The sequence below is a fragment of the Colobus angolensis genome, unplaced genomic scaffold (assembly GCF_000951035.1).
Source record: "Colobus angolensis palliatus isolate OR3802 unplaced genomic scaffold, Cang.pa_1.0 Scaffold148, whole genome shotgun sequence".
Classification (NCBI taxonomy): Eukaryota; Metazoa; Chordata; class Mammalia; order Primates; family Cercopithecidae; genus Colobus; species Colobus angolensis.
The window spans coordinates 5,729,873-5,740,576 of record NW_012114577.1 but is presented as its reverse complement, the minus strand read 5'-3'; the positions used below and the strand labels follow the sequence as shown (position 1 = coordinate 5,740,576).

The 10,704-nt window shown below is 41.0% G+C and overlaps 1 protein-coding gene across 1 annotated transcript in view; it reads right to left on the bottom strand.

Annotated features, from left to right (window-relative positions):
- RYR2 (ryanodine receptor 2 (cardiac)) overlaps positions 1 to 10,704 on the bottom strand; it is a 592,347-nt gene that overhangs the window by 257,346 nt on the left and 324,297 nt on the right. The window contains exons 30-31 of the mRNA XM_011935762.1: positions 8,842 to 9,050; positions 5,979 to 6,153 (exon numbers count right to left, since the gene is read on the bottom strand). Coding sequence (XP_011791152.1) covers positions 5,979 to 6,153; positions 8,842 to 9,050 — 384 coding nt within the window. The remainder of the gene's footprint in view (positions 1 to 5,978; positions 6,154 to 8,841; positions 9,051 to 10,704) is intronic.

The window sequence follows — 10,704 nt, the reverse complement described above, 5'->3', positions numbered from 1 at the left end:
GGAGAATTATACGTACATCTAAAAACACTTCTTTGGGAAGAGGAATCCCTGGGGCTGCCCTACTAGCAAGCCATGATCCCTGTTTTCTCTCTAAACAGACTGGTGTCATGGGTGGTCTTTGATAGTCTGGTGGGTCTGAAGGTTCAGATGAACCTAAGAAAGCCCCTTGATCAATATATTGGTTTTCTATTGCTATGGAACAAACTACCACAAACTTAGCCATTTAAAGCAATACTCATTTCTTATCTCATAGTTCTGTAGCTCTGAGGTCCAGCACGGTAGGGCTGGGTTCTCTGCTCAGGGTTTCATGAGGATAAAAATCAAGATGGTAACTTGGGCTACATTCTCATCTGAGGGTTGGAGTCATCTTCCAAGCTCCCTGGTTGTTGAGGGAATTTGGTTCCTTGGGCTGTAGAACTGAGTTTTCTTGGGTTTTGTTTGTTTGTTTGCCAGTTATGAACTTGGGGCTGCTCTCAGTTCTCAGAAGCAGCCTGCAGATTCCCACCATGTTGCTCTCTCCATACCACAGCAGTTTGCTTCTTCAAGTCTAGCAGGAAAATTTATCTCATATTTTGTATCTCTCTTGACTTCAGGAAGAGCCCAATCCCTAAGGGCTCATCTGGTTAGGTCATGTCTACCTGTATAATCTCTATTTGACTAACTCAAAGTAAACTGATTTAGTGACCTAATCATGAGTGATACCCCATCATATTCACAAGTTCTGCTGGCGCTTAAGAGGACAGGGTTATATAAGATAGTGTGTACACCATGGAGAGATTCCTAGAAGCAATCTTAGGATTCCGTCCATAAGAGTGAACACTGCAACCTCTTTCCCTGAGCTTTCCCAATCCTGATTTTGAATGGTTATCCGTCCAATGGTGAGAAGAGACAAGAATTCATGGAAAAACTTAAGCTAATCAAAACCTGTTTCCACGCATGCCCTGCACTATTCCTTTGCTGACATTACAGTCAGAGGGGTCTTTTAAAAATGATGATTCAAGGAATCCTTTTGCCTTCCCCAAAGATACTCTGAAGAGATTTTTAATAAGTCAAAGAGAAGGGAGAATCCTAACAGAGGATCTGCCACATAGACAATGCAGCCTTTAAACCCTGAAATTCTAGTGGAATTTCACTCTAGCTCAACAATGCTCTTGATCTTGACCATGTAAGCGTGGTTTTGAGGAGGAGTTGTGGGCATGAGAGTCTTGCTCCTTCTACCAGAGACCAGTGTTTCTGTCATTTGGTTTTTATCCAGTTAACAGACGAATTTCCTGAGGGATGCTGCAGCTCCTATTTGAGGAAGAGGTCTGAAGCCCCTTAGAAAAGCCCTAAAAGCTTTTTTTTTTTTTTTTTTTTTAGACAAAGTCTCACTCTGTCGCCAGGCTGGAATGTGGTGGTCGATCTCGGCTCACTGCAACCTCTGCCTCCTGGGTTCAGGTGATTCTTCTGCCTCAGAGTCCCGAGTAGCTGGGACTACAAGTGCCCACCACCACACGCAGCTAATTTTCTGTATTTTTAGTAGAGACAGGGTTTCACCGTGTTAGCCAGGATAGTCTTGATCTCCTGATCTCGTGATCCGCTCGCATCTAGTTCTGGAAGAGGATAGGGTTGTTCCTAGCAGCACCTTTATGGAAAAACCCTATCCTCTGCCAGAACCAGGACGGCCATAGCTCCACCTGGATTTAACTGGACGGCCTTGTCAGTCTTTCAAAGATGTTTCTGATTTTCTTCTTGATATTATATAGAAACAACTTATACTGGTCAGCATGTCATTTCAGTTGTATAAACTATGCAAAAGATAGAAAGGTCAAAATATACATGGCCATGTTGTCTACTAAGCTAACCAGACAGGGATCTATAGCCTGTGACTGTGTGTGTGTGTGCACACACATATACGTACGTATGCATCTGTCTAGGTGTGTGTGTGAATATACGAATATATATATATAGATATAGATATAGATACCTCCATGGATAATAATTTCTACATTTATTCATCTTACCACATGCTTTAATAGTCAATGTATAAATGACTAAGCTTTCTCTGTAGCAATAAGAAGAAATTATGAAGATGGTTAAAAATGCCAAATGAAACATGACACAGACATAAAGACAGGCTAGGTGTAAGAAAAATTTAAAATAGACCACTTATCAATCCATTTTAGTGCTTTAGCAACCACAGCATGTTTCTGTGCTAGAAAACCCTAAATAGTTTTTCAAACTGGATCCTTTGAGCCCTAGCTATCTCAAGGCTAGCTCTCAGTAGTGACAGGTAAATTAAGGGGCTTTTTTGGGAAGCTATATAAAGTTAATTTGGGAGAGGAGGGACGGGGAAGAGATATTGCAGTACCAAAAAGCATTGAAAAATCATGGGCATGGATAAACTCTGAAGTCTTCTCTATGGTAGAAAATTTAGATTCATCACTGACCCCTACAAAGTTACTACTTAATGATCATCGCTACATAAAGCTTATAACCTGCCTTGAAGACCACAAGGCAGGCCCTCCAAAAACCTCTATTAAAAGTCCAGCAACATCAACCACAAAATTTCAGACAATTCATCAAAATCCCACGTTAACTCTATGATAGAGATACTGATACAAAGTTGGAGTCAGTTTTTAAATTTTAAAAATTCTATGAAGTACACAAAGTCAAAAGCCAAAATTGTTCAAAACCATGTGCCACCGTGACACACTTCAGAGCCTGTCTCATTATTGCAATGGTGATTGGTCTCTGCGACTGAGTGGTACCATGAACATTTGTTATGTGCTTAAACAGTATGGATGAGCATTCTGCAAATCTGTGTTATTATCTGAACCACGTACCATACAAACAGAACTCACACATGCATTTAATTTTTTTAACATCCAAAGAAAGGAAGCATAGCAGTCAAGTATTTTTAAATTAATTAATAATTATATAATTGATATAATATAATTAATAATCATATAATTAATGATTATATAATATTATATAATTAATGATTATATTATATAATTGGTTAATAACTAATTATATAATATAATTAATAATTATAAAATGAATTAAAAAATGAAACCTAGGTCACATTCATAGTAGCAGCCAGTATAGACAGATAGATAACACTAATAAAAAGCCTTCCTCCTACCTTCCCACTAATACTTTGACATCCCTAAAAATAATATCAGAGAAACGGAGACAGGTAGGGGAGGGTTAGAGCAATAATTTCACCACCCAGAGGTAAGTGTTCAAAATAGATATTAAGGGTACAAATATAGTTAGAAAAAAATGAGTAAGACCCAATATTTGATAGCACAACAGGGTGGCCATAGTCAGTAATAATTCAGTCATACATTTTAAAATAACTAGGAGTAAAATTGGATTGTTTGTAACACAAAGGATTAAAGGTTGAGGGGATGGATACCCCATTTTCCATGATGCAATTACTACTCATCGCATGCCTGTGTCAAAACTTCTCATGTATCTCATACATATTAGACTTACTATGGATCTCCAAAAAGTAAAAAATAAACATTTTAAACATAGATATTGAGTTACACAAGTAAAATTCCTATTATTTTTGTAAATCTGTGTTAGGGAAACAATGTTCATACCTGCTCAGAAGCTAGCTAAATGAAGGAATACAAAACTTAATACAAGCAATGAACTGGCTAATATTTTGAAGATCAGTGACAAATTTATATAGACTATTAGAAATAGGCCGGGCGCGGTGGCTCACGCCTGTATTCCCAGCACTTTGGGAGGCTGAGGCGGGTGGATCACCTGAGGTCAGGAGTTTGAGACCACCTCACCAACATGGTACAACCCCGTCTCTACTAAAAATACAATAATTAGCTGGTTGTGGTGGTGCAAGGCTGTAATCCCAGCTACTTAGGAGGCTGAGGGAGGAGAATAGCTTGAACCTGGGAGGCGGAGGTTGCAGTGAGCTGAGAATGTGCCATTGCACTCCAGCCTGGGCAACAAGAGTGAAACTCTGTCTCAAAAAAAAAAAGAGAGAGGAAAAAAAAGAAAAAGAAATACTGGTTGAGGTAGGTATATATCTTAAAATCCAAGACTATGTATATGCAAATATATTTACATTTTTATATGCAAATATATCACAGGATATATTCAAAAGCCATTTTGAAAAGAAGTGTTGGCTTATCTTTGAAATAAGGTTATTATTATTATTTTGAGACAAGGTCTCACTCTGTCACCCAGGCTGGAGTACAGTGGCACAATCACAGCTCACTGAAGCCTTGACCTCCCTGGGCTCAAGTGATCCTCCCACTTCAGCCACCTGAGTAGCTGGAGCTACAGGAACATGCCACCACACCTGGTTAATTTTTTAAATTTTTGTAGAAACAGAGTCTTGCTATGTTGCCCAGGCTGGTAGCAAACTCCTAGGTTCAGCTATCCTCCCGCCTTAGCCTCCCAAAGTGCTTGGGTTACAGGTGTGAATCACCATGCCTGGCTGAAATAAGATAATTATATAATTTTTATCAGCTATTGTCTTGTTTATATGCTCCAGAGTAACACTACCCAATAGAACTTTCTGTGGTGAGAGAAATATTTGCTCTCTGCATTGTCCAGTAGGGGCATCCCTAGCTACTTATGGGAACTGAGCCCTCCAAATGGTGACCAGTATGACTAAGAAACTCAATTCTTAACTTTTTAAAATTTAGGCCGGGCACGGTGGCTCATGCCTGTAATCCCAGCACTTTGGGGGACTGAGGTGGGTAGATCACCTGAGGTCAGCAGTTCGAGACCAGCCTGGTAAACAGGGTAAAACCCTGTCTCTACTAAAAATACAAAAATTAGCTGGGCACGGTGGCAAATGCCTGCAATCCCAGCTACTTGGGAGGCTGAGGCAGGAGAATCACTTGAATATGGGAGGCAGAGGTTGCAGTGAGCCGAGATCACACCACTGCACTCCAGCCCAGGCAACAAGAGCAAAACTCCATCTCAAAAAAAAAATCAAACTAATTTAAATATAAAACAGCCCTCTGTGGCCAAGGCCACCTAACTGGGAATGCATCGTATCTCAGAGGAGTAAATGTCTTCCTTGCTTCACCAACACCCTACATCTTTTTTTTTTTTGAACACAGTCTCGCACTGTTACCTGGGCTAGGGTACAGTGGTGTGATCTCGGCTCACTGCAACCTCCGCCTCCCAGGTTCAAGCGATTCTCCTGCCTCAGCCTCTCAAATAGCTGGGACTACAGGCGTGCACCACCACACCCGGCTAATTTTTTGTATTTTTTAGTAGAGATGGGGTTTCATCCCATTGGTCAGGCTGGTCTCGAACTCCTGACCTTGTGATCCGCCCGCCTCGGCCTCCCAAAGTGCTGAGATTACAGGCTTGAGCCACCGCGCCTGGCCCACCCTCCGTCTTCACAACTCTGCTCAAAGGCCATCTCGGGGCCCCACAGCAGCAGCACCACGTACTCCGTGCATAGTGCTTCCACAGAGCTTTCTGCATTTCTCTGTCTTAGAACTTGGCCGCTAAACAGAAACTGTACAAGTGTCAACCTCCCCTGGCAGGTAATCTGTAATCTACATAAAGACAGGACAGTGTTTCATTCATCTTTGTCGCCTCAGCATCCAGCAAAGTACCTGATCCATTATGGGTCCTCATTTCATTTTTATGAAATGAATAAACAGAAAGAGGCTCTAGGCAGCTGATGAAATAGGGAAGTTCTAAATGAAAATTTAACAGTGATGGAAACCTATTCTTTTATCTGCTATTTATTCTCTTATTCATACTCATAAAAGCCATTTCAGCCTTCTAGAAATCCTAGCTAAGTCGTATAGATAGCATTTCTAATAATGTAATTTCAAGGGCATCTGATCAAGTCAGTCACATGGCACCCTCACGATTTACAGCTGCAACTCATTTGCTCACTCACCTTCAAACAGAAACAACTGGTTAGGAAGCCGCAGCATGAAAGCTTCATTGTGCTGCAAACTTAAAAACAGCACAAAACATAGTAGACTTACCATCACCAACATCAAAGTCCTTGAAAGCCAGTTCTGAACCTGAATCATCAAGAAGGATTTCACCATTCAGTGTGAACATCATGGTGTGTTCGTTCATGTCAACCATACAGCCCACGACATCGCCTGCTTGCCAAGAGCGCCCATAGTGTTCGTTGCCCTGATGCCACCGCTGGGCCTATAGAGAGGACAGAAAAGTCCCTTGTCACAGACTAAGACAGGAAAATGGCACCCACCCACCACTCTGTCACTACTTAACAGCAGCGCCTTCTATTAACACAACAGCAGGAGAAAGTGCAGCTGGCATATCTGTCTACTGCAATGTCCTAAGCAAAATGGAACTGTCTGGGAATTCTAAATTCCTACCTAATATTAACACGGTATATTATTGAATCTTGAAAAAAAAATCCAAAAGCTATTTCATGATTTTGAGAGCCTATTATTTTAAAAATCTAATCTCACATACTTTCTGCTGAAAGAAAACTTGTATGCCTTTAGAATATATTATTTTTCTGCGACAATGAATGTTTCCCAGAATATGGTTTGTTATTCTCTACTCCCACAAATACAAATAATTATGAGCTAGGGAATCAAGCTGGGCATCTGTCATTGAAAATGATAGTGTAATTTTCATCTATTTCAAAATAAAATTTCATTCCTTAGAACCGATGGCACAGATACTTCAACAAAATGGAAATCTAGAAGCATTTCAGTGACATACTAAGAGTAAAAAAGCTTCAAATCAAACCTAAAAATATCCTTAGGATATCTGCTGAAGTAACAAGCCAAAAATTGAATATAGATGCCAACCTTTTTTTCTATATACATAAAGTGAAATCTCATATTGTAAGTACATTTGAAACACAGTTTTGATAAATGTGACTTTTGGATCTACAAGTATATTCCATTGATTTATAGGTACACCTGAGTTATGTGAATTATTTTGTCAGATAAATCTTTTGACTTTTTCTTAAGCCTCACCTTCATTGTGAATTGGTATGTTACCGGACAGAGTCGCCAATGCAGAGCAATGACATAATTCTTCTCAATATAACATTGTCTTTTTTAAAAAGTTTACGTCAGGTATCAAAAGGCATAAAATGCCCAACCCACTTACCTGGCTGTAGTGTTCTCCTTCCAACCCCACCCACCACATGCCTGTTCCCAAATCGGGAGTATCCTTTCTTGCCTATAACTTGATTGGGAGTAAAGGTTATTTTAACTTTCCTCAGGATACTTCCCACTCTGGTTCGTTACATCTGATCTTCAGGAGATACAAACCTAAACCTACCTTTTATCTGTTATTTTATTTTATTTTATTTTATTTTATTTTTTTTGTTGAGACGGAGTCTTGCTCTGTCACCCAGGCTGGAGTGCAGTGGCCGGATCTCAGCTCACTGCAAGCTCCGCCTCCCGGGTTCCCGCCATTCTCCTGCCTCAGCCTCCCGAGTAGCTGGGACTACAGGCGCCCGCCACCTCGCCCGGCTCGTTTTTTTGTATTTTTAGTAGAGACGGGGTTTCACCGTGTTAGCCAGGATGGTCTCGATCTCCTGACCTCGTGATCCGCCCGTCTCGGCCTCCCAAAGTGCTGGGATTACAGGCTTGAGCCACCGCGCCCGGCCTATCTGTTATTTTATTTTTTTAAGTTTAAAGTTTGCTAATTTTGACCCCCTCAAAAAAGTGTTAAAATTTTCTATTTGAAATTAAAAAAAAAAAACTGGATTCAGGAAATGTGATGTTTCAGAACTAAGTGGGTCAACTGCCCTAATTTCAAGCCTAGCTTTCCTCACAGGACATTTCACACAAAGAAATATCTAAATGTCAAATCTCTTCATGATTGTTTATTTATTCCAATTTTATTTTTCTTAGTTAAAAAGTAGCTTTTTCCCCCATGTGAAAAGGAATATAAATTCACTTAAAAAATAAAAAATAAAAACAAGACTTTAAAAAATCTATGATTTTATCAATCAAAAGTGACTATTATTATCATATTGTGGCTATAATCATATACACATTGTTATTGTTATTTTTTTGTTTGTTTTGAGACAAGGTCTCACTCTCTTGCCCATGCTGGAGTGCAGTGATATGATCATGGCTCACTGCAGCCTCAACCTCCCGAGCTCGAGCAATCCTCTCACCTCAGCCTCGTAAGTATTGGGTGAAACTCTGTCTCAAAAAAACAAACAAACAAACAAAAAACCATGCTTGGCTAATTTAAAAATTTTTTTGTAGAGACAGGATCTTACTTTGTTGCCCAGGCTGGTCTTGCACTCCTAGCCTCAAGTGATCCCTCCACCTCAGCCTCCCAAAGTGCTGGGATTACAGGTGCCTGGCCCATATTACTAATCAAAATATTTTACATATGTAAAACAATCTTTAAACATTTATAAATATATAAATAACAAAATAAACACCTGACCAGCTTCCATCCAACTTAATAGAAATTACTAATAATGTTGAAAATGAAAACAATTTGTGATCATAAACAACACTGCTTTAAGAAGTGTAGCTACTGAATGTTTATACAAACATACCATTAATTATAGCTTAAACTCCTGACATGGAATCGCTGTATCAATGTATATGCATTTTTCCTCTATATATGTATCTTTAACATTTTGATACACAAAGATGATTTATCTTTTGATAACCATGGAAAAGCAATGTCTTACTTGGTGAATTTCACCGTATTCACGTGTTGTGGGGAAGGGTTTTGAGACGACGAGGACAAAAGCTTTTCTATGAAATATTTTTTCCATGTTTGTGCTGTGGAAAATACTGGTATTGTGATGCTACCAAGAGGAACAGCAGAGGAGACGAGCCTCCAGCATGCACAGATGACCGGTACAGGGCAAAGTCCACTCACCTTGAAGCCATCAAAGGCAAAGGCACGTTCATCCGAGCCAAGCTCCTGATCCGGTTGACAACCAGGCCGACTCCAACCAACTCTCATGTCTCCAGCAGTGACCGTCTCAAATTCAAAATACCACCGTCCCGCCTTCACTGCGTAAGTCTTCTCAGCACGGAAGATTCGGAACCTTTCCCCAGTGCCGCTGCACACTTCGGCTCTGGCTGCTGGGAAATGGACAGAGATTTCTGGTGGTCATTGCATGGGGAAGTGAAAGAGAAGGAAAGATACATCGTGACTTCAGTAATTCAACCTTCTGGGATGATGATAATGACACCTTCTTATCTTCTTTCCCATTTTACCAAGTGCTTTCTTATCTAGGATCAGCCACTGTCAGACCAACTGGGTGAAGTGGAAAGCACCAGGGCTTGCGCTGGAGAGACTGGGGAATGAGCCTCAGTAATGCTGCCAGAGTTGGTGGCGTTCCCTCCATCAGCCTCATTTTCAGGAAGGAACGACCTTTCTGTAGAACAAAACCCAAAAGTGCCTTGGTGCTTTGGTTGTGGAGGAAGAGATGGCAAGAAGACAATAAGAAAAAAGATCTGAACTGCTCTGCATAAGAAATGAGCAGACATTTATGGGTGAGAGAGAAGAGGGAAGATGAAGGAAGGAAGAGAAGAGAAACAGAAATAGGGGAAAGTTGTAAATAGTGGAGAAAAGTAACAATAGTACCAATAGTAAAAATTTCCCTACAGAATGGTGATGGCTAAGGAACTCAAATGTGATGCAAAATTTTTCCATTCTTGCATACGTCTTCACTGTGATCTGCTATACGCACAAATGCCGTATTTAAAAGATCTGGGGAAAAAAATAAAAAGGTCAGCATCCAGCATTAGGACCAGTGTGATGCAAAAGGGGGCAAAGTATCTGTAGGAAAGGAGATGCAGGTGAGACTGAGAGACAGAGGGGGAGCCTCAGACTGAGGGACCCAGAGCCAGAATGACGATGAGAAGGTCCCTCTGAAATCACAGGAGAGCGGAATGAGTGTTCATTGAACTGATATCTCAAAGAAGGTGGTCACCTCAGCTAAGATCTGAGTTAGATGCAGAGGAGGAAAGTTCAGACTTGACCAACATCACACAACTAAAAATGGTGGAATTCGGGAGCTGCTTCATGTTACAGCCCCTCTTCTTCCTACTTTGCCTCCAATAGCTGGCACAGAGTTACTAGATACTGGTTAAATGCTAGTTCTCAGCCAAGTATGGTGGCTCACAGCTGTAGTCCCACACTTTGGAAGGCCAAGGTAGGAGGATCGCTTGAGCCCAGGATTTTGAGACCTGCCTGGGCAACATAGGGGGACCCTGTCCCTATAAAGAGTTTAAAAATTTGGCCAGACATGGTAGTGCATGCCTGTAAGTCCAAGCTCCTCAAGAGGCTGATATGGAAGGATCACCTGAACCTGGAAGGTCGAGGCTGCAGTGAGCTATGGTCATGCTACTGCACTCCAGCCTGAGGGACAGAGTGAGATCCTGCTCGAAAAAAAAACAAAACAAAGAAAGAAAGACAGAAACAAGTTCCTATTTGTCTCTCCTTAAGATTTGGGAAAGACCTTATGCATAATACAAATTTAATAACAGTTCAATCATTGACTTGGCATGATCAAATTAGAACTATAAAAATAATCTATATAGGCCGGGCATGGTGGCTCACGCCTGTATTGGGAAGCCGAGGCGGGCGGATCACGAGGTCAGGAGATCGAGACCATCCTGGCTAACACAGTGTAACCTCTCTACTAAAAGTACAAAAAATTAGCCGGGCACGGTACAGGTGCCTGTAGTCCCAGCTACTCCGGAGGCTGAGGCAGAAGAATGGCGTGAACCC